A 25,161-nucleotide genomic window follows, 5' to 3' on the forward strand; every position below is an offset into this window, starting at 1 on the left:
CAATGTCTTTCACACGTCTGTTCTGAGCTCAAATGTCGCCATAACAATTGCTCAAAAAAAAAAACCCCGCTCAGTTTACTAAAATACACAGATTATTATTATTATTAACTAGTTGGACTTAGTTCTTACCAAACAGCCAATGAGAGCTTTTTATTTGTCCTCGTGCTCCGGCTGTTTAACCTCTGTTAAAACATTTCTGATTGGGCAACGTCCGCTGCACTGCTTGCTGTCAGCCAATGAGCGCTTCTTAACAAGAAGCGTCACATTGTTTACCCGGAAATGAGAGCTTTCAACAACTTCTGTCAACACACCCTGAAAATGTACCGATTTCTGTCTGTTTTTGGGGTCGTGAAATGATAAAATACCGCGTCGTTTAATCGTAAACGTTTGACTCGGTATGTACAGCGGACTCCTGCCCAAAGGTGTAACCGAAGACGACCTCAGTCCAGATGACGAGGAGCACGATCAGGGAGACGGTGCAGAAAACACAGGCTCGGTGCTGGAAGCACAGGCGACTCACACTGCCAGCAATGCGGACAGTGATTCCCTGACATGCGGTATGCCTGGTATATCCCAGGAGACGTGGCAAGTATGTAGTTTCTGTACACAGTGAGCTACAGGCTAGCTGCTGTAGTTGTGTATCTGTCAGTATTCAGATTTCAGTCTTATCTCCTGTCTGCGTTTACTCAACGTGACGTGGTTATTTGAAGGTTTTGAAGCCCTGCTGGACTGCGTGTATGTGTGCAGCAGAAATGGATGAAGAGTTGTAGCTCTGTTAATTCAGTGTGTGTGTGTGTGTGTGTGTGTGTGTGTGTGTGTGTGTATTTCAGAAATTTCAGGATCTCAGGAAGAAGAAAGATGAGATAAAAATGATGAAGATCCCCGAAAGAAGAAAAAGGAGACATCGCAAGAAAGGTAGCAGTGATACTGCTGTAGAATTTGAGAGTGTTTTGCTTGTACGAGGGCCGGCTGATATGTCTTCCCTACAATATCGTTGCAATATAGATATAGCGGTATTAGATATTTGATTTTGTCCACATCACCCAGGCCTAGTTGTTACTTGTTTTACCTATCATGAACAAAAATGTTTCACTCGTATATTTGAGACCAAAGGGAGGAAGAGAAATACTATTCACGCTTGCCTATGGTAGAAACTTAGGCAACCGTCTTGCAGTGACAACCGAGCACCCTGTTGGTGCACCTGTTGTACTTAAAAACTCCTGCATGGTGCTAATTTGAATGCAGATATTCTACAAAACTTTAACTGTTTCTTTTTCTGTCATTTAACAGGATCAAAAAGTGGGAAACCTGCAGAAACAAGGTATCATCATGCTGCAATGTCCATTCAAAAAATAGCTGGCTGTAAAAAAGCACGTGACGTGTTATATGTCAAACTAGACATGCAAGTTGTGTGCAGGTACCAGTAGTAAATGTGCAGCTTATGGTATTGACTGCAAAGGCAGCTTCCTCTGAAATCTCATCTGGTGGATCTTTACGCCAACATGACACATGAATGTTAAGAAACAGGACACTTTTTTCACAAAATAATAGCAAGTGGAGTTTCTTGTACGTTTTGGTAAATGGTTGTTTTGTAAAGCACAATATATGGTTTTGTAGTAAACATTACAACAACAAAAAAAGTGATCTTTATGGTGAATATATGTCATCAAGTTCTAGTAATCAACCAGTGTGACATCATAGCTGTGTTGTGTTGAGGATGAAATGTGACAGCAGTAAGATAAATGCTGCTACCATGAAGAATGAAAAACATGAAGATCTAGTTTCAGCATAATGACAGAAATAGATTTAAAGACGGGCACTTGTGTGGAACTAGTGAATATAGTTGGCCTGATTGTAATGCTGGTCGTCATTCAATGAACATTAACAGACATTTCCTCTGTCAGCAGTGAGCGTCAGGAGGAGCGGGAGAAGCACTGGGATGAGCTTACGCAGTATTTTGGTGTAAATGATCGATTTCATCCCCCCGCATGTTCCAAGCCCCCTCCGCAGGTAACAAAAGACTGCCTTCCAACTTATCTCCTGAGGTTTTACACTGTGTCTGTCGTAGCTGTTAGTAACACCTTCACATCCTTTGTGTTCCAGCGCCACTGTATCGGCTCATTGTTTTATGTGATATGACATATGGATTAGAAGAATCCTCACGGTGGCTCGACCTGACACTGAGAAGAATGTTAGGGATTATGTTCAGCTACGTTTAGTGATAAGATTAGGACGACTCTCCTTTCTGGTGTAGTTGAGATTAAAGTGAGATGTAGGCTTTTTTTCTCTACAAAAAAAAAACCTAATGAAAATCTAAATGTTGCTCGACAAAAGAAGAGAGGGTTATAGTACGTGGTTGAGACTCTGTGATTGCAGCTGGAACATTAAAAGTAATGGTGAGATAATAGCGGGCCATGTGCTGCTACTTCTGTGGAATTCATAGTTTAAAATATTAAAACTTTCTTCCATTCGAATAAATGTCTGCACTTAAAGATGAATGAACAATTTATGCAAAGGCTTGCAAATTGCTAATGAAGCAAAATATTTGCAAGCTTGATGAACATTGTAAGTGACCCAGTGAATGGGAGATGTTCTCATTTCAATTTGAAATCCCTTTAATGATTATTTTGGAGTATTTTGTGCTTAATTTATCTGAGAGCAGCATAAAATTGAGTTTTTGCTGATTTTTTTTTTTTTTTTGCTTCGTTTTGAATAGGGCAACTATGAAGGGATAAAAGAAATGATTAACGAGCTGAATGAAACAGAACTTGTCACGTCAACATAATGAGGAGCTCCTTCATCCCTCAAATGCAGATCCTTGTAATTAATATATATTTCATTTAATTCTGAAACGTCTTTCACGCTGTCATTTGAGGAAAAAAACGAGGATCTTCAGTGACCTTCATCGCAGTTCATGGCATAAAGGATGGTGGTCTGTCAGTTTGAGTTTTGTTTGTGAGACACAGTATATGGTAATTGAGATGATAAGTTATATTAGCTTCAATATATGTACAGATCAATAAACAATACTAAGCATACTAAAGCATAGTTCAATCAAGACCTACCAACCAGAGTTATATAGCAAATTGTTTTACTAATTCTGCCTTTTTAAACCTGATGCTGTTGTCTTTGTAGTTTTACAGTGAGTCAATACATCAGAGGGGACACATTCATAATTAAAGCCTCTTTCCAGTCTATTTTTCTTACCATGATGAAATATTTGGGGCTGAAGGAATCTGGAGCTCGGCTTCCTCAGATAGTCTCATCACAGCAGAACTGCCTTGCCATCAGTAACCGGGGGCTTCTGTGCACCCCCCCCCCTCTGCTGAGGCCTGTAATGGAAATGTGTAATTAAAGAGTCACATTTATGTTTGGTAATCTCCTGTAGCATTTCTAAGATTTCCCCACTAATATCCAATCAAAAAGGTTTTCATTTGTGAAGCAAAATCTACATATTTGTAGTAATGGCAATCATATTAAAAATAAGGCCCTGGGGACTTTTGAAGTTACTCTTTGATTTTTTTTTTTTTTTTCTCTCTACCCCTATTTCCCAAAAAAAAAAAAAAAAAAAAAAAATCAGAATTTTTTTTTCTTCCCTCTTCTGCAGTCCGGCCTAGAAAAGAGCATAGAGAAGGCCATAGCTGAAGGGGACATTGCAAAGGCGGAGGAGATGAGCGACAGACTCGCCACTCGAGAGGTACGTTGTGCTGATAAGAGATCTTTGGGGTGCTCCCGCTGTGACAAATCAGGCTAATGGATCCGTGGCCAGTTCTGCTGCAAAGACATAGAGGAACAAAAACACACGCAGACATCCGCCATTCAGTCCTGCAGCCCTTTTCCATTGAGTTAATGGAAAGCCCTCCCCTTAGTTTTGAAGTGCTGCAGTGTCTAAAGGACTTTTGGCTCTGCTTTTTAATGAAGGGTACATTGCTTTCAAGCCAACTGTTAAATCATTCTCCAGGTAAGAGTTTCATACCTTTGAAGTGTACATGTCCCTAAATGCAGTGCCTGAAGTTTTGTAACTAACCGCCTTGGCAGGCATCAAGGATCAAGTGGTTTGAAACTAATTTAGCATAAAATGTAGCCTACACACACATATAATTGTGGTTAAAAAGACATACAGCTGCGGTGTAACTTCTCCACTGGGGGAATTGCTGCACTTTAAGCATCAAAGTTAAACTTCTTTGTTTTATGATGCATGTTGCTTACAGCACCACATGAGTTTTTTCATTTTATAATAGTGGCAACACAAAGATGGAACATACTGCAGGCTCAGGGTTTATTGTCGAGGGTTTCAGTAGAGTTGCAAAGTTGGAGGGGCCACTGGTTCAGAGAATGTTTTACCATTTCAATTTTCTTTTTTAATGATATCCTCACATAAAAGCAAAGAAATCTCCCATAAAATGTGATTTTTCTTTTTTAGCTCTGAGTTATGGCCACCATTTAAAAAAATTTGTGTAATAAATGTTGTTTCCAAAAAAAATATCTTTTATTGTCATTTTGACATAATTTCCATTGCTTTGGAGCCCATTAGGCTATTTGTCATTGCAGTTCTGAACAAAGTAGGCGCCATTGCTTAATTCTTCAAAAAATGTCTACCTACAAATTAACTGAGCAATTGGTAAATGCACTTTAAATAAATGTTTACATTCTGGCAGAGAGTTGGATGAAAAAAATCAGTACCACCCTGGTGTTTAAATGCTGAACATAAAGCTCGGGCCAACAGCCAGTAATCTTAGCTAAGACTAGTGGAAAAACAACTAACCTTCTCTAACCTCTTTGTTGGTTGCTGGGCAACTGTTCCCTCCCTGCTGTGATTGGCTGTTTCTTACCAAAATTCACCTTGGAGTTGTAGACAACTTTTCTTTATACATTTTGATGTCCAGCGGACGGTAACTTTTATTTGTATTTTTTGTTTTGAGGATTCAGTTGGGAGAAGATAGTGAGTCATGTAACATTGTGTAAAATAGAAATGAATGTTAGTTTTACTTCTAGAAGCACGGACGCTTATCGTAGCGTCTCCTTGTTTTTGGCTTGGCTAGCCCAATAATTATGAATGTCTGTGACTGACTGAGTAACTGACAGATGAAGTTACACCATTGGTCGGCCGAGTGCTGTGACTTCCTGTGTTCATTTTAAATTAAAAGCCCCCGTTTCAAATTAAAAGCCTTCTGGCGTTTCATACACGGTCCAGCCATTCAGTAAGTAATGACATACAGACTGTAACTAATAGTACAGAATGTGTTTGTATCATATTTTATTCCTGCATTCATATTGTGAGGAAATATTTTCCTCGCTGTCTTAAATGAACAAGTCGGCTCCCAAAACAGGGTTGTGTGTTTAGAAATGAAAAAAGCAGTTGTACTATTTACTGAATTGGCATTACATATGTGGCCCGGTATCTCCAGTATGTAATACACGTTGGTGTGCGGCATCAGAGCCCCTTCATATTCACATCTTAACTGCTAGCAGGGTGGTCAAATATGGGGGAGTTAAATGAAAGCTCTCGTGAGTGGCACCTGCGCTGTACTTTCAGAAAGCCTCTTAGAGCGCTGGTGGATTGGTTTTAGCCTGAGCTGAGGTTCTCGCCTCCCTGGCACCTGCCTCGTGTCTTGCCAGAACCGTGATGGGACGTGACAGCAGTTTGGCAGCCGCAACTCATTGTTTAGCAGTGATAACTTCATTTCAAGAGAGTATACAATCGACCATTTTGAAATCCCTTAAACCAAGGCGGTGCAAAGTTGTCCATGTTTACTTTTGAATACAAAGAAAAGCAGTCCTGCATATATAAGTGTACAGAAAAGAGGAGGAGAAGTGGCAGCTGAAAGCCAAAAAGTTTGAAGGATCCTGAATCAGTTAGAAAGGATTATAGTGTATCTTAAATGATGCAGCCTGTAATGCAGATAGCATTAAGACCAGCATGTTTGTTTACAGCGCTCCTGCTCACTTTTGACAGGAGCACTGTGACAAACATTTAGAGGATCAATAATCTCCGCTGTGGCCAGAATCAATTTCAAGGTTATAATTGAGTGGCTCATTTGGTACGGAATGGCTTAGATGTTTAATTTGTTTACGGTCATAACACCAAGACGTGATTGTGGAAGGCTTTTCACCGGAAGAATAGGAACAGGTTTTCTTCGCAAAAAATGCAAAAGCATTCCGACAGCTGTGAAGAACTAAAGAGGCCTGTTTGTCCCTCTAGGCATTGTTTTGTAAAGAAAACGCTGGTACATGTTGGATGACAATGTTTCAATGTATTTTCATCCTCAATCTAACGGATTCCCACTTATCTCCTCAAAGCAAAGGGAAATGGAAGGAAGATAGAGAGCCTGCTGTCAGAATCCCCCCTTTTATAAGATGAAAATGTTTGTTTCTGCTGTTTTGAGGATCCCTCAAATCAATTAATGATTTCCATTTGCTCTACTTTCTCTTTTTTTAATCTGAACATTAAAACAATTCAGTAAAAACCTGTTTTGAAGGCTCCTTACAAATTCTGAGATATGTGCTCTTTCATCTGTCAAACTTCTGAGACATGCCGCTTGGATATTGCAGGTTGAGGTTTTTTATTCTCATTACAGTTTTCAAATATTTCCCAAGGCTGAAAGTCTTTTGTTTTAGATTAATTCACAAAGACATGTTCAGTTTTTTAAGTGAAAGTATTAACGCCCCCAAAGATGGCGCAAAGAAATCACATCCCCTTTTAGGTAACAAAATATTATTAATGTCTACATTGCCTAGACGAAAGCTCCCTAATGTATTCCTTTAAACTTTGCAGATAGGGTTTCTTTTCTCATAAAGATGTCTGTTGATCCTCCTCAGCACGTTTAGATTTCTTTTCACAAGCCCTAGAAGACACAAAACAATGTGAAAAGCTTCTTGCCTCTAAAGTAGTCCTAGTAGTTCAGTAGATTAAAAGGTGCAAGTCCTCCAATTAAGCAGACTGGGTCTCCAGCCTTTGATTACTGCACATTATTTTACACTGCAGCGAGTTGCATGTGGGCTAATTAATTCTGTAATTAGCATAACATGGAGTGACTGTGTTGGGTATAAACGGCTGGAAGCCTGTCAGGAGGCTTGATAGGATCCAGCAGCTCATATTGGACGGATTCATTTTTCAGCTTTGCCTGTTAAATGAGCCCCTGCAGAAAGATGAGTACTGATGAGTACTGCAGAGTACTGAGGGGTTTTACATGTCTTGGTTTGACTTGTCAGTTATTTATTGTGTAGTTTTGACTACTAAAATGTTTTCTTTCCAAGAATTTACAGACAGGCATTCGATTTCTGGGCGATCTCTTGAGCCATAGACTTACCCAAATATTTGAATCAAGTAAAACACCTAAGCCAGTTACTAAGATGTGTGCTTTCATCATGAATCTATTGTAGATAGATACAAATTTGGTTTGAGCAAGTTTTTTTGTTTGAGGCAAATAGAATAGAGAAGGTAATTCAAATGTAATGAAATGGACTAAAATTGGACACATCTTAATCTAAGAAAGCCCAAACATCAGCAAAAACTTAAATCAACTGCAGGTTTGATATAATTTACATATTGTACGAGGAGTAAAAGTACCAGTAACAGCTGCTTCTCATACAAACCTCATACCGTGTTGGCTAGAGGCACAATTGCACTAATCAACGTGACAGTTCACACAACTCTCCTATTTCCAGCCTCAAAAACCCTGAAAAGCTTTTTTTTTTTTTCCCAGAGAAAACTTCTCGGTTCCTGTGGTAGTTGTTCTTTTTCCGTGCTCCCATGTGAGCTAAACTCCAGGGTTCTCAATCTCAAGGATGCATCTTTTTTAGGATGCTACATCATCAAATCCCACGAAAGGACTCTTGCAATGAAATTCTACCAAGGACAGAGTCCTTCGCTCAGAGAATTTCCATCAGCTGCGTCGGTGTATCTTTGGCATCCTTAGAGCATCCACAGTCCGATGCACACATATAAGGATTGGACCTTTTAATCACACACCCAGAATCTAAGGACTCTATAACATAGGTGGGACTGTTTGAATGAAATACACCTGCACACTCACTAGACTGTCTTATAGCCTCTGAATGATCTGAGTTGTAAGGACCCGTCCGACCAAGGACACATCCGTGAGATTAAGAAACAACCTTTTCCTCCTCACCTCTTGCTGCCTCCATCTCACAATGGATGAGGAGAAACAAGTGATTGTGGTTGAGTCATATCCCGAATCATACGACCAACAATCCCATCCTTATAAAGACAGCTGTAAAACAGATATTGCCTGGCGAGCCATAGTTGTGGAGAAGTCAAGTAGTAAGTGTGATTTTAAGCACATGTCTACATAGTTTAAAACATTTTTATAGTGGGCATTTTGTTCGCATAGTATGATCAGTTTTAGTATAAAAAAGCGTGACACCTCCCACTGATGGTAAAGACGTCACATGATGCATTTTGTATGAAATGAAATCCACCTTCTCATCGTGGTACTCAACATTATCTTTTCAATAAATATTTATTTTATATAACAGAGCCACTGAGTTGTTGTGGAATTTTCAGTAGCTTTCTTTATATAAAGTAGGTGGGTATATTTCTCAACAAAAGACCGTCATGCTGTGTTAGAGCTTACAGTTCCCCCTGTAGCACTCATCACAGCTATTAGAGTGGTATTACCACTTCAAAACAGAAACTCTCTTTAGTCTCTCACAATAAGGGATGTAAAGTCCATTTCATGACTTCCGGGAGCTAAAGAATATGAAAAAAAAGTAGTCTGATTACTGCCGGCCTCGCCTGAACCACCGGCAGAGAAGCAGACCTGCAAATGGCCTCAAATACAAAGAAGCGTGTCCTATATGTTCTAAAAGGAACCTTCACTTTTCAGTTTATACTGTGAGAAAAGCTCGGCACTACGGGGGATCAGTATGTTTCAGACATCAGGGTGGTATAATCAATTTAATAATTAAATACATACTGTAAATACTACAAGTATCTGTGAGTGGATTCTTTTCCACAGCTCACTGCAGTCAGTGAAATAAGTGGACTTTAATTCAGTTTATTGATGCATTCACTTTATCAAATACATTCACATCTTTTGGATGTTTTCCACAATAAATTGACCTCACAGTTGTATTAAGAACTGTTATTTCAATCCTTTATTTCCTGGATCGATTTCCATCAAATAATCTGATCACTGTCTGTAATCCAATTCAGGTTTTTATTCAGGATTACGTCTACTTTTAACATACATCCTGGGCAGAACACGTGTTAATGCCTTTTTGGCCATAAAATACAGAAATAAATTGAAAATAAATAGTATATTCCAGAAAAGAATCACATCACATCTGTGTTGAGTTGTACATACTGCTCATGTCTGTCATCCTAACATGTATGCTCATGTATGACCAGTGACTTCCTGTGCTCTGGATGGACCTCTGGTGGTGGACCTTTCTGTTGGACACCATTTTGAGCCAGATTAACCTGATTAGTCAAAATAATAGTTAGATCATACAATAATTAGCCCTATGAATATGTATTAACTGGAGCCATTTACGTTTTCTGTAGCTTTTGAACATGAGGATGGTTATAATATCCCTCATTATGTTCGAGCTTCAATGGAGGCAGCAGCTGAAAGGAAAAGCCCCACTGTCCTTGAAATCTACCCTTTGGAAAGCCTCGCTTAAATGCTGTGAAACAAAGGTGGCGCGGCATTTTGTCAGAGGAGACATGGTGGCTTAGTTGAAACAAAGAGCTGAACTAAGAGTGTTTCATGATATTTATGTTATTTAACACCTTTTTTCTTCTCACCACCTTCTCACAGCCGTGTTTGTAATCAAAAAATTAATGAGCGCCGCTTTTGTGGAAAGTGGGTTTTATCAGATGCTGACTTTCCCCGCCCCACATCAGAAAAGGAGTCTTGACTCGGTCTCCCCCGTGAGCCCCCCCAGGCCACCTCGCAGAGAGTTTAGGGAAACTCTCCTCTTTGTTCATTTTTCCTTCAGCGTAAGCAATTTATCACTAAATGAACTTTTATTGTATCTCTGGATGACTCACATTAAATTTTCGCCCATTAATTTTGAAATGGATTTTGAAATGGGTACTAAGCTTTTATCAAATGCCTGGGAATCTCATTTGGATTATTGTATTTCATTAATTACTTGATAGACAAAGCATACTTTTCAATGTAGATTTGTGTGCTGTTTAATTAATTAGCATGTTTTCTCTTTTAATTAAAGCCATTTTTTTTAAATTAAAGCCCACAGCAAAACACATATATAATTTGTTTGTAATTAGGCCTTAATTGGTGGTAGTGGAAGCTTAGCACCCTCGGTTTCTTTTTTCATGATTGCCATTTTATTGCCAGTCACTCATTAATTAAACTGTTTTTTCTAATTAGCTTATAAAACTGTTGATGGCATATTATTGTAAGTGTGAGTTCAAAGCTTGCTAATAAGCCTACCCTACTCAGAAGAGGCGAGATAATGGAATGTGCACAAAGCAGGCGAACTTTCACAGATTTTTTTGTTTTTTTTTTGGTCGACTCCCTGAAGATGACATGTCATGTGTATCTAGCATCAGATTACTGGTGAAGAAAACGGAGACATGGCTGTTCTTCTGTGCCTTCCCTGGAGTGGCTTCCTTTTTTGCTTGCCATGTAATTCTGTTTGTCAAAGTGGAGGCAAGATTACAAAAAGCTCTTATGAGGCTGCCCCAAAGAGGACTGATAAACTTTTGTGGGAATGTGGCAGCAGGAAGGTGCATGTTGTGATATTATGGACTCAGCGCTGTTATGGAAACATATTGCAATATTTTTTTTTTATTATTTTTTTTTTATGGTATACATTGTTTAACAGTGATTCTGAATATAATATCAAAACAGGCATTGTTTGAGGTCATGAATTATACTCAACAATAATTTGTCTGCTACTACATGAGTTGACTGACCAGTGGAGGAATGTAACATCATACATTCACTCCAGTACTTGAAACAAACTGAAGATACTTTACTTGATTATTTCCTTTTCATGATCCTTTGTACTTCAACTCCACTTAAGTTCAGAATCAAATATTGCACTTTACTACCTTTATTTAACAGCTATAGCTGCTAGTAACTGAAGAGCTCATAACATATGATGTACTGATATTAAAACTATCCAACAGTATCTGAAATTAACAGAGGTGATTGGTTGGTTAAATCCTCCTCCTAAATTTATATGATTAATCACTTAATTCCTCTTTACTGCTTACATATCAAACATATACTAGTCCAGCTTCTCAAATCTGACAATTTTCTGCTTTTCACTGTCTCAAATTACAGTAAACCGAATGACTTGGTGTTTGGATAAAAGTTGTTTTCAAAATGATCTTGAGTAGTTCTCATTATTTATTGGCATTTTACAGACCACACAATGGATTGAGAAAACAGTCTGTAGATTAATGAAAGATCAAAGTTTAATAATTTGTTGCAGGCATAGTTAAAATTGTTTCACTGTTAAATGCTGCAATAGTGAAATGCTGCCTAAACACTTATAATTCATCAGGAAGAAGAAATATTGTCAGAAATATGCAATTACTTAAGTAACATTTTCGGAAGGCGTTGGATTTCATTTATAATAGAGTATTTTTTAAAGTTTGATTCTTTTACACTTTAACATAGATTAAAAAAAAAATTAAAAAAAAAATCATATTACATCCTCAATCCACCAGTGAGGTCAACAGAGAATGAATTTCAGGCAATCGTTGGTTTTAAACAAAAACGGCAAAAATCTTTTTCTGTCTCTCTTTTGTTTTCTATGACAGTAAATAACAATTTGAACTGAGAGCTTTTAGATTGTACACTTTACAGTTAATTAGGTGACAAATCTGTAGATAAATCAGTGATGAAAATAGTAGGCGGCGCTTTAAACCTGGAGGTGTGTGTGTGGTCATTTCAGGTGAATCTAAGGCCTGAGTTTGTGCTTGATGCACATCTTTTGTGTTCACCCCAGTCTATTATACTCCACTTTACTTTAGGGATTTCAAAATGGACTAACTGAATGAAACGTTGTATACCTTTTCCTTTTGAATGCGATACGGGTGGTATTGATTGACCCCTTGATCCTTTGACCTTCCCTGTGTTGCAGCAGCACTGAGGCTCTGCAGCCACAGACACATTTTCCTTCCCCCTCTGCCTCAGTCCCAAGAAATTATTCTGAAATAACACACAAGCTGCCTAATCTGATATTCATTCCTTTCTTATATAGCCCTGCTTTCCAAAGTTGACTAAGGCCACATTATTTAGGCATTAAGGTAGTGTGATAAGGGAATTAGGCTGGTCATTAATCGTTTACACGTCAAATGCAGCAGAGCAGCTCGGGGAGGTGATTTAGCGAGGCAAAGCCATATAGCCCCTGTTAATCCACCTCTCACACGTTTTAATTGGAAGAGGCTTCCTGGATAGGAAATTTATGAATGGGTTTAAGGCCATTTCTTCCTTAAAGCCATCATTTATTTCTTATTGTTAATAGGAGCTCTAACACTTTATCCACATGGAGACGTATTTTTCTTCATCTTTCATTCAGCTATTGTCTCTTAGCACTTGCTGTTTAATTGCCATAGTGTTTTTGTGATCCTTGTGCTCCTCATTTATCAAACGCCTCAGAAATGATGCAATAAAACAGACACACAAACCAAAACAAAGTGTGAAAAATACTGTTAAGATAGACTTGGGATGTCTTGTGGATGGTTTACACTGCAGCAATGCTAATTCTTTTTTTCTTTTTTTTTTTTTGTATCGAGGCCCCCATGTTTGGGTCTCCACTTGAATCTCCATGACGACCCAAACATGAATGAACAGAAAACAGTAGTATTGACTTAACCCTCCTAGTGGCCTTAAGCTGCTGCTGCTGCAGTGCCAGCATTGTGCAGGATGAATTTTTCTGCCTTCAAATCTTCCAAAGGTCAGAGAATTAATCCTCTGAATAAACCTTGTTTTTAGTAGGGCTGTGCACAGGCCACACAGGAGAGGCACAGCAACGCGCCTGTGATGGACACTTAAATGCATATTAATATGTGGTGGAGTGGGAAGGATTGCCGTTTAGGAGCCACATAAACAAAGCATGCAGGAGGTTTCCTGTCTCCTGCCTTTATTCCTCGCTTTGTACTTCCATTCTTATTTTTTAGCAGCCTCTGATGTGAAAGGATTTGGCACTAAGATGCACGCAAGGGGAGGGGGACAAAAAAAAAAAAAAATCCTGAAAAGTGGATCAAAAAAGTAAATGAAAAATAATGTCATATTACTGAAAATATGAGAGGCTAATTTGTGCCGACTTTTTGCTAATTTTGTTCTCGCCACAGAAAGAGGAGCCGTCACCTGCTCGGCGCCACAGCGCTGACAGTGCCAGTGATCCATGAAATAAGCTGCCGCTGGCTTTGTTCAGATAAGAATGAACAAATCTGCACAATGTACTGCTCTCGGAATCTCATTTTCATACTTGCATGCAGGCTAAAAGAAATAAGCTGTTTGCAGGCTTGATTAATCAGACATTTGAGGGTTTTTTTGTCTCTTTGATCTGTTCTGTCTCCTAGGTAACTTGGTTGACATTAATGTTGAGCCCCAGTAAAGACAATCAGTGAGTGTAGACTAAACTGATAAAAAAAAAAAAAAAAAAAAAAAAAAAAGAGGTGGGGGGGGAATTAAAGACCTTTAATGCTTTAAATATAGTAAAGGCTACGTTGTGAATTTAAAAGAGGGAAATGAGGGCCGTGGAAGTGGGTTTTAATTTCGCTTTTGGAATGTTGGGGAAGGCGTGTTTTTCAAGACCTTTTGCATTTCAAATTCAGCCCCACAGGAGAGCAGGTTAATGTGGGTAATCCTTGTGTAGGGGAGAAAAAAGAGAAAGCTCTGTCTGTAAATCTCCAAATGAAACCATTTAGCATCCTGCAGTTTCGTTTGATTTGCTCCCAGAATGAGCCAATGTGGGTTTTTTTTCTATAAGCATAGAGAGCAGGAGCTGTTCTCCGATTTGTCAACAATTTAATAAACGCATGCTTTTTAATCTCATCGTGCATCGCAGCCACTCAAAAGCATTTAGCACTTACCCGGCTCCAACAGGGAGCAGGGAACACCCTGGAGTGGTTTTATCTGCCTGCTGATCTACTGCGGACGTTGGAGCGAGCACCCGTTCTGACTCTCTTCAAGAGGAGAAAACATGATTTGAGGAATTTAAAACCTATAAAATGGCAAAGAACTGGAGAACTGTCATAGTATGTACGCTCCAGGTTATGCAGACGCTTTCACAAATCTTCCAGTGACTGTATAGATGAATGCCTTGAGGGCCCAGCCAGAGCCCAGCACTTGCAGCCAGCCGAAGCCCTTATCTTAAATCCAAGCAAAGTACCATTAATCTTTTTGAAAGACCTTTATGGCTTTTAATGTATCCCAAATTAGAACATTTTACACCCTTGGTTCCTGAAATATGGTGATAAAAAGCCTTTAGAGTTTAATTTTTCCTGCCTGCTCGCTCTGACCTGCTTAATCCCAGCATGCATTAGGAGATATTTTAGTTTCAGTCTTTCTAATAAAGTTTATCCCACTTAATTATAATTGAAACATTTTTTTCCAGCAGGTCTTTTTTTTTTCTAAGTGGCGCAGTGGTGGCACATTTCTTCATTACCTTAAGACTTGCTTTCCCCCCCCCTGATTGTACTCTGAATATTACAGAGAATTACCCAAAGGTTTGGTGAAATTGTTCCAAGTTGTTTATCAAAGTTTGCCTTTGCTTGAATAATAAACCTATCTCAGGAGTGAGAGAGGAGGCAGGCTTTTTCTCTTTGTTTCCCGTGCTTCTGTGTGACTGGGGTTATTGGGATTATTCTGCTTCACAATACACACATGTCTTCCCTGGGATTTGAATGTTTGCCTCTTGCAGTCACGGTCATTCTCTTCACTTGTGATTTCAGGGACTGCCTGCATTACTCCAAACAGAAAAGTATCTTCGACACTGGTGACGAGTGAAAAAATGCCACAGCAACATTATGGAGGGGAAAAAAACAGCAAAATGTTTGACAATGTGTCTCATCATTTGTATACTAGTTTCAAATGAGATAAGGAAGAAGTGTATGTAAAAGAAACAATGTGACAGACAGGCTGCATGCTGTGAGCTAAAAAAAAAATATGATTTCCTCTTAAAACTCTTCAACAATTTCATTAATTTATCATTTTTGGAGCTATGGGACACTTCACTGCCAACAAAACAACAACAAAAACCATATCTATACTCAGACACATATTTGCCGGTAACATAGTTGGACACTTATGTATTTTTGTCGCTACTATTTCTCTTCTCTAATTATTTTTCATTGATTATTGCCCAAGGTGCATGTCCAATATGTTAGAATATATATGTTAGAATCAGCTTGCAGGGTTGCACTTTTAATGAATCACTTCAGAAATCTCAATCTTAACTAAGTATTGTTGTTATTATCAATTAATGTGATAATTGTGTTTTTAATAATCGGAGTGCCTGTGGGCGTGTTGGCCTCAAAATGAGGTGCCGTCAGGTGTATTGTTGACCCTCTGCTTGTTACACACAGAAACATGCAGCAGCTGAAAAATATGTAAAAGATTTCAAAACATTTCAGTGTGAAAGATTATTATTGTGAACATCAGTCTGAGTACAAGAAGATGAGTTTCCTCTGCAGAGAAATGTTCTTTACTCCTACTTGGCAAATCTGCAGCTATAAAAGAAATCCACCAAGGTGCAAGCAGACCTGGCTGTTAAAGGGAACTGAAGTTGACACTGATTGGTTTACTTCATGTTACGCCCAAAGCACGCCTACGATTAAGGGAATAAGTACCACCCCTTCGAACCATTAGTCTTACATGCTTAGATTATCAAATTTAACAAAAGCGGATTTGGACATGCCGTGAATGCACTTACACCATGCACTTTAGATTGTGTGCTTAGATCATTGAAATAGAGCCCTTGGTGTCTGAAATGTTCACGTACTGATGTTATTCTGAGTTCTTTAATGGCCAATATGAAGCAAATAGTCTCATTTAAGAAGCTTGAATCTGTGAATTTTCACTACTTTCTTTTAAAAGCTGCATCAAATGATGAACCGATTACTGGAAATTTTATCTTTTTATTTTCAATTTTAGAGAAAGATTGATCAAATAAATTTCAGCTTTAGCACCCACATCAGAAACTGTGCAAACATTTTAGGCACTTTAGACATTGAGATTCATCAGCAACTCCAAACATAAGTGATAAAGAATTATCCTCAAAAACAATAAGAACAAAGAGGCCTGGTACAGGTGGTGTGGCCCTTACAGAGCCATGATATGAACATCACGAAGTCAATCTAGGTTACATGAAGAGACAGAAGACACAGTTAGACTAAATCCACAGAGGAAATGTGGCGAGTTCTCCTCTAAAAACCATTAAAAAAAAACTGACTGCAAATATACCAAGAACTGAGCCTGTTTTAAAGGCAAAGCATGGTCACACCAAATATTGATCCTCTGTATTTATTTTTCAGTTTCCTGCACTTTGAATGCATCCTCGCTCTATAACTTTTATAAAGTACTGTACATCCTGTACTCTTGAGAAGAATGGTTGTTGTTTATGGAACAAGTATTAGACAAACAGAGCCAACATTAACAATATGTGTATGTCATTCATAAAATGTCAACATGTTCCTGCTACATTATATTTTCCTTCTTGACATATATGATCTATGCATTTGTGGTTTCTATCTGTGAGGTATGTTGGACCTCATAATCACCAATCCTAATGTCACATATGTCACATAGAGGGACGATACGAACCTCCATATGTTGTTCAGTTTAATAGTGTGGTGTGGAGGATGAGGCAGCCGACGCTCTGACCAGAAGCCACCCGCACACATCAGTCAGGGAGCTTCTTTTTTTTTCTCACCACAGCCTGATTTCCATTCTCTAATGGGCCTCTCCTCTGTCTGCCTCTAAATAGATGGGTGTGCAAATCTCTCAAGCCGCCGATTGCCGTGACTTTGTGCGACGCAAACAGGAAGAGGAAGCTTTGAGGGAAGCGCAGAAAAGGAAGAAGCAAATACCCTGGGGGTACGACGCCTTGTCTCTGTCCTCGTGTTTATGTTTGCTATCCAATCTGCCATGTGTGAAACTCCGGGTTCAAGTGCAGTTGATATGGAGCCGCCGAAGCCCAAATCAGCCGGACTTTGAAAGATTCCTCATGCAGTGATTGAAGTTAACAGCTGAAATGTATTCAGAGAGGGTAATTTAACGTTTCTGTGTGTTTGCAGGTTTGAGGCGAAGAAACGATGGGAGACCAAAAGCAACATGGGCTTCATGTGACAAACACGGAGGAAAAGGAGCAAGACTGTGTTTTTTAATTTGATAAAAGTGCTGTTTTTTTTTATTTATTTTTTTTATTGCAGACCGTTTCTTTTTATTCTTTTTGTACATTTTGAAGACTCTACACCAGCAGCATGTGAGGTGGGGGGAGGGGGGGAACGTAGCGCAGTTGGCTGAGGAAATAAAATCCCAATCCAGAGAGTACAAGAGAGAGAAAAAAATGATGGAGCATTCAAATTAATTCCTAAGGCGCCCATTGGTGTCTGCATTGTGTTATTTTTCATTACATTTCAGTGATTTGAGCGTTCTGGCCCTTTTTTTTTCCCCTTCAAATTAAATCTGGTGTACATTACTGGATGATGCGTTTATTTATTGCTGTAAAGTGGGTTAATCATGAAGGCGCTCCTTTCTTCTTCTGAGCAAGAGAAAGGAAAGATTAGGGCTCTAATGCAATGTACAGGATAATGTGCGATAGGATTTGGGAGTAGAAAATGAAATTTGGCTGCTGTAAACTGTTGTGAGCAGTCGTAAACTGCAAGTTTGAGACAGAGGCTTTGCTGTTGGCCCTCGCCCATGCCGGGAGACGTGCTATTGTTTTCTCAGCCGGAACAAGAGGCACGCGCTGGTTTTCTCGAAGCCGCCGCTCATTGTGTGATGAGCTCTCCTCAGCATCTGTAAACTAAAAAAACATCAATTCCTCTCGCTGTCACTTTGATCTTTTTTTTTTTTTTTTTCCATCGGCACCGTTTGTCTACACAGCTACACTCCTGAAATGCAGATTCCAGTAAGTGTTAATTGCAAACAGCATGCAAAAAAAAAAAAAAAAAAAAAAGCATAAGAAAGATAATTACTTTTAGTCATAATGCTTGCTTTTTTTTCTTTTTTTTTTTCCAAACCATAGAAAATGATTGCTTTGCTTCAAGGTAATGAGAATTAAAATTAATCCACCTAAGTTGTTTGCATTGCACATATTAGGGCACTTTGTCCCCTGGTGACGTCGGCTATTCTCACAGCTTTGCTGCGTTGGCTGAGTCAGTGCGAAGGAAAATTAACAAAACATCAGCAATAAAAGTTTGGAGGCAGTTACGGCACAAAACACCTGAGCTGGAGAAACCTAGATATGAGAGTGAATTTTTTTTTTTTTTTTAAACAACAACTTTTTGTATCGTCCTCCATCACATGACTGTGTGTCTGAGAAGCTGTCAGTTGGTGAGAATTGGTGCTAATTAAAGTATTAATTATCTCTGTAATGAGACGCAAGTTAAAACTGTGTTAAGCACATCAAAGTACAACATGGGATTTCTTCACTTTGATGACTGCTATGAAAAATATATCTTGACTGAGGAGTGAAGAAACATCAGAGATGCTTCATTAACGGGAAGCCAAATTTCCGGGCCTTTTGAAAGTTTTGGGTGAGCGCTCAAAGAACGGGTTTTATTTACAGAGAGCTGCTGGATGCAGGTGGGATTATTTGGTGTATTTCGTAAACATTGTACAGCGGCTGGAAGATAAGAGTTTTTCAGAAAGTTGTATTCTGTTTAAGCTTCCATTAATCATCTCAGTGGAAGAGCTTGTGTAAAAACAAAAGCCTAAAAGCGTCAGAATATGCGTTTCACATATTTAAAAGCCATTTATTTTAAAGCTAGTATACGTCAGTGAACATGATCAGCGCTGATCCAAGAGCAGCGCAGCGGCGTATCAATATCATCTCACTTTATTAATCTCTTTGAACACAGGATAATGCCTTGAGCAGAGATGATTCTGCTTTTAAGCTGGAAAATCCACTTCCCCCTTCTCGTCATGTTGAGCTGTTTTCAATAGTCTGTTACTGGGGGCCAATCTTAGCCCCTGACCCGGGCTGATTTGTTGTGAAACTCTGAGACAAATTCCTTGGGCACATGTCGAACCACTTCGAGGAAAAGGTGTTTGTTGTGTAAAGCGGGGGTTTTTAAAAACCAACAACAACAATCCCATTAAATGGTTAGAAAGCTGCTGTTGTATGAAAGGGAACATATGTCGCTGGTATCAAGACTTCGGCGCTATCACTTGCTGCTATCACCGGCTAGAAGAGGATTAACTGGAAGCAGAGATCTGCGAGATGCGGCTGATAAAGGCTAGCTCCATTCAAAACACCTCACACCTAGCGCACCGCGTGGCTCAGAGGAATGTGCCGCTCGCTGTTTATCTATTGTTCTTTTTTCATGTCAAATTTTTTGCTGCAATGTTGTTTATCATCTACATTTTTTGTACACTTTTTATCGGAAAACAACTGCACGGTGGGCCTGAGAGGCAAAACAACGACTGACATTGAAGAAAAACCATAAAACACAACAATATTCGATTAAGAGCTCACAATTAGAAAAAAAAAAGAAAAGAATTCTTAAAACTGAACAAAAACATTTCAGAAAATACATTTTCAGAAGAAAAAAATTACCAAATAATTTAATGTCATTTTATTTCCAGCTACATTATTAATTGCTGTAACTGTAATTGTTAAGTGCTGTAATATTTTCTGTTTTTTTCTGTTTTTCTTCCAATGTCATGTTTTGCACTTCAGAGCTTCCGCAGTAAACAATACATTAGTTTCATGTCGGTTATGAACACATTCCTGCACACATGAAGTCTCCTTGTTTCTATTTTCTCACAGGAACAGATTGAGGGAGCGAAAGGCAGCGTGGATGTTGACATATTCCTTGGCTGATTTAATGACCTGTTTAATTCTGGCACATCTGCAGCCCTCTCAGATGTTTTGCAGTTTTAATTAGTGTAATCATCGCTCTTAAAAAAAAAAGAAAAAAAAAAGAAAAAGGCCACAGGCTTGTTTAATGGGTCATGTTTGTCAAGATGCACAGAATTATAACACAAAAGACGCGCCATTTATTCAGTGCCACAGTCTTGGAGTGATTACGGGTGTCACAATTGATAATTAGAGGAAGAATTGATTCATCTGAAAGCCAAAATGAACCTCTGTGGCGTGAGGAAATTAGTTTGACAGTGTTTGGATGAGCCGTGTTTACACTGCAGTGTGGCGGTGGGAACACTTCACCGCTCTGCAGTGTGCACACACCTACTGCTGTTTGTGGAGAGAGGAAGGAGACTTCTGATGTGACATCTGGGGCAGCAGCTGGATATTTTCAATAGTAACAAAACTTCACATTTCCTTCTGCAGACTTTTGTCACATGATAAGCTGTGGTTATGGTGCTGATTTCAGCGCTTCACAGTTCTCAAACTGTAGGAATTAGGTCAAGCTAACACTTCCAATTTATAAAGACTGTTTAAATGCACTCCCTCTATAATTATATGGCTTACATATACACCCACTTAATTGTTTCTTAGTTCAAAACTGCTTGGAAAGCATCTATTTTATCATTTAGTGTAACTTGTAGAAAAAAAATAAATTCAAAATGAACTTTCAATTAATTTTCTTCTTTTGCTATCGTGAAATGAAAACATTCCCACGCACAAATATGCTGACCAGGCTCTCGTTACATATTCATCTTCATTCTGCAAACCTCATATTGCATTTTATCTGAATGAATTATTAACCAAGTTAATGAATATTTCAATTTTCTTTATGGAAGCATTTAACAGTCCCAGCAGAGGTAATGACATCTTAAACAGAACAAGTACCTGGAAACAAGGGGTGGGGAATATTAATCTGACCAATCAGATAAAGTCGTGCAACATATGGGTACCAATTAAGATGTTAAAATCTTTCATTTAACAGTGAACATTTGTAAATCTAAGATCTGTCCTTTTGTTATGGTGTATAAACACGCCTTTACTGTATAACTTACACTGACCTGGTTTGATTTCCACACAGACGGACCTGAGATCCCCCTTCCATCTAAAGAATGGACACAGCATGATCTAGAGCAGCCGGGGGGGACTTACACTGAGAGAATGAATTTAATGGTGTAATTAATGGTACCTTGATTTGTCCCAGGAAAGACCTGAGTGAGTCGGGCTTGTGTGGTAATTTACTGCTGAGACGCTCACCTACTGTACAGCAGCTAATTACAAACACAGGCCTGATTAGAAGGGGCAAGAAACTGCTCCAGACTTGTTTTGGATCAATTAATACTGGTAATACTGCAGTCGTGCTGCAACAAGACAGTGGCAGGTCAGTGTGTATTGAATTAACCATAAGATGCATTAGTCATTTGAACACTCTTCCACAGTGGGGTCAAAAATGACCTGCTTTGTAATAGATATTTGTTATTAATCTAAAATACACATTTCATTTTACAAAACTGTTAAACTAATGGTCATGTTTACTGGTGAACATCTAACATTACTTCCACTTAACACTGCTTTCTTCTCTCCTTTAGACGAGTTGTGCCTTTTAATGGAAAAGGAGAGGCTGCTCAGACACACTGAAGGTGCCTGATGGCCTGAAACAGGAAGGACATCAGGCGCCTTTTCTGTATGTTTAGTTAATATCTGTATTTTTTTTTTAGGTGATCTGCATATAGATAGCTTTTTGTTGACATACTTGACATAGACATTTTAGGTTGAAATAGCAGTATAGTATAGTAGTAAAATAGTATACTAAGAGACTACGCTGCTCAGCTAAGTAGCTAAGCAACAAATCCACATCAACAACAATCTCTAAACAGCTTTGTTAGTTAGCTGTAGAGTAAGTTAATAAGTGTGTCGTGAAGGATACTCTCTAACACAATGGTAATCAATCAAGTAAATAAAATGTAAAACAATCTAATTAGTGACAATATTGGTTTTGTATTATTACTTCTTTATATCAGAAGTAAGTGTCTTATGTGCATCGCCTAGGCATGAAAAGTATAGTGGCTTAGGCCCTGTCCACCTATGGCAGAAACCTGACTGCCCCACAGGTCTGTCAATCAAACAGACATGCCCCTAAACATACAGATTTTTGAGGCGTAATATCTAATTAATGATGGGATCATATTGAGATGGAAGGCCAGAAAACTAATGAGTGACTTTAGTGAATATCACTGTAATGACTTGTGGAGAAAATGTATTGACTTTGTATTTCATGAGAAAACTTTAATGGGAGTCTATGGAGCCAGATGATTTTTGGAGCCAACCTCTAGTGGCACTCTGTGGTTTTGCACTTTATGGCATAAAGAACCATAAAGTCCAATACCTGGGAGCTACGTCCACTTTTATAAACAGTCTATGGTGCAACAGCTTGAAAAGCACAGTCACTTCGAGTTTTAAAGAAGGTTCAAGGGACAGCCAGTAACTTTTCGTTCAGCAGACCTCTGATCCCGACTGGCTGTATAAAAAAGGAGAAGGTCTGTAACATACTGGGGTGTGTGACCATGCAAAGGCTCTAAAAGTTAGTAACACTTTAAAATGGATGCAAAATTTAATTGGAAAGCTGAGTAAAGAAGATAACATTGGGGGGGGGGACGTGATCTCTTGTTGTGTCTAGTTGAAAGCCGAGCAGCTGAATTTTGGACAGTTTGGAGACGTTTCAAAGAAGTTTGATTCAAACAGGTAAAAAGAGTGTTACAATAATGTAGACAAGAAGAAATAAAAGCATAAATAATTATTACTTTCTCAACCTTGGTCACCACAGGTCTTAATTTAGCAATGTCCCTCAAATGGAAAAAACATGAGCGAATAAGCTGGCTGATGTGATAATCAAAAGGCGGGGATTGGTTGAAGATAACCTCATACACTGCTTGATGTTTGGAATTAAATACATCCTTTTAGAGCACCATTTTTGAGCCACGTTTCGTTAACATGACATAATGGTGAGTAAAAGGAAAAAACGTTTTATTCTTGTGGGAAAAAGCTCCACCTTCCATCATCAGCCAGCTTCAACACTAATACAAGCTGCCATGTTGACTGCAGATCCTCATTTAAACACTGTTGTCTCACCACTGCAGTCTTTTGTGAGTGCTCGTGTTGCCATGTTGGAGGCTTGTCTAACAGTCAGGACAGGCCCAATGAGCAGGGAACCAATTTGTGTCCAAACCCAAAGGAACGACAACCCCCCCCCCCTCCCCCCTCCAAAGTAATTCCCTCCATTCCGACTCCTTAAAACCTTGTCTCAACACAAACAATAGCAACGCTTTGTAAAAGTGACTTTTAAACCTCTGCCAAGCATAATTTATCATTTGAATGACAATAGACCACTTAGCACTGCTTAAATTATTTCTGTGCTCTATCTGCTACTTGACTGTCTTTGTGTTGTAACGGCGGACGATCATTAACGCCACGGGGTGATGTGGTGCTCTCTTATCTCAGGCTCGGTCCTCAGAGTTTACTTTAGATGGAAACTGCTCGGCCATGACAGAAACAACTTTGTTTTTTTATTCTGAGACAAGTCATGATTGAACAATGGACAAAGTAAAATTTGACTTTTAAAGAGGTTTTGTCATGTGAGAGGCTATCTCAAACATTTGGACAGGAGCAAAGACCAGTCTTAATTGTAACAGTGATCAGGAGAACAAGGTGCAGAGAACAATATAAAGAAAAGAGAGTTCAGTAATTAAAGAGAAGGCCGTCAAGCTGTTCATGTTTTTATTTGTCTAATTATGTCAAATTTAGGAGAAAATCCATTTTGAACTAATACAGGAAGATGTTTTTATGAGAGTGGTTCAGTTTACTGACATCTTACTGTTTTGAGCTACTCCATTGGAACAGATGTTGAAATGTTTTGACTATTCATATCACCCATTTAACATCTTCAGTTTTTTCTTAATTTTTACCCAAACCTTTATGAAAAGATAAGTGTTAATATTGAAAGTTTTTCATGCTGAAAAGACCAAAACCAACAATAAATTGATGCTGTCAACAAATTTTCTTGCATAGCCAAAGCCTGATCTTGCCACACAGCTCTTAAACCATAGAAAAGTGGTTTCCGGTTCTGACAAGTGAGGCCGATGCAGAAGTGGTTTAAACTGCAATACCACTGCGGGCCACTAGGGGTTCGCTCCAAAAACGCTCTAGCTCCATAGACTCCCATTCAATTTCTCTCATGAAATACAAAGCGAATATTTTTTTCCCACAAGTTATTGTGGTGTTGTTCAATAAAGTCACTTCTTCTTATTAGTTATCTGATGGTCCATCTGAAAATAATCCCATCATTAATTAGATATTAGGTCTCAAAAGGGTTGGCTCGGTCAAAAAGTAACCAAGAAGTTCTAGAGGTTTCTCTAGGTTAAAATGTTATATCTGGTTTGTTTAATCTAAACATTTTGTGTTTTATGTTGCCCTGTCTCCAGTTCTCACACTAAGCTGCTTCACATTCAACCTGGTATAAAACCAAAGCATGCAATACACCCAACAGTCCAGTAGAGGACAGTGTGTCAGTGTCAAAGCTTTGCCTCACCGAGGTGTTAAAAACCATGTGGTGAGGTTTTGAAAAACAAAACTACGTGGTTATGGTTTGGCTGGCGATATGTTTGTATGATATACCTCGTGTGCGTGTGTGCATGACGGCTGCCTCGCACATCCTGCGTCTCTTTAGAGTGATGGTTGTGCATGTCCTCAGAAATTAGCGTCTACTTTTCCCACTGAGGCGAGGCAAACCATTGCCCTGACACGCTGCCCCCTAGTGGCGTGGCAGGTGTTTTACATACTTTGATATACTGGGCTGCCAATTTTAGTGTAAACATATGGTGGTGCTATCATGCCAGTTAACTATGAGCAGGAAAGCATAACCTAAAATGTTGTATTTTTATTTCATGAGATCAGTTTCGATCAGTGACATTAAATGTATTCTTCTTTCTTATTGCTTACTTTTGATTACTTGAGAGCTTTAAAAGTGCAAGTATATGAGTATTTTGTGTCTGCTTTACTAATTAATAACTTCATCTAAACAAAATCTAATTTGAAATTCTCTCCACGATCTGACCTGACAGT

General features: G+C 38.8%; 1 protein-coding gene across 3 annotated transcripts; it reads left to right on the top strand.

Annotated features, from left to right (window-relative positions):
* The first annotated feature begins 274 nt into the window (after nt 1-274).
* On the top strand, nt 275-17,999 carry fam204a (family with sequence similarity 204 member A). 3 transcript variants are annotated; one of them, XM_069145182.1, is made up of 7 exons: nt 275-589; nt 831-915; nt 1,291-1,321; nt 1,905-2,010; nt 3,608-3,697; nt 16,939-17,048; nt 17,249-17,999. In XM_069145182.1, exons 1-7 carry the CDS (start codon nt 398-400, stop codon nt 17,298-17,300), a joined length of 666 nt encoding a protein of 221 aa, XP_069001283.1. In that variant the 5' UTR covers nt 275-397; the 3' UTR covers nt 17,301-17,999. The 3 variants fall into 3 exon arrangements, with proteins under 3 accessions (XP_069001283.1, XP_069001284.1, XP_069001286.1); XM_069145183.1 differs by having other exon boundaries at nt 1,908-2,010; XM_069145185.1 differs by lacking the exons at nt 16,939-17,048; nt 17,249-17,999 and adding an exon at nt 13,301-14,235.
* The last annotated feature ends 7,162 nt before the right edge of the window (nt 18,000-25,161 follow it).

Source organism: Embiotoca jacksoni, unplaced genomic scaffold (assembly GCF_022577435.1).
Source record: "Embiotoca jacksoni isolate LCO1_2020_lvr unplaced genomic scaffold, fEmbJac1.0.p SCAF_12, whole genome shotgun sequence".
Lineage (NCBI taxonomy): Eukaryota > Metazoa > Chordata > Actinopteri > Embiotocidae > Embiotoca > Embiotoca jacksoni.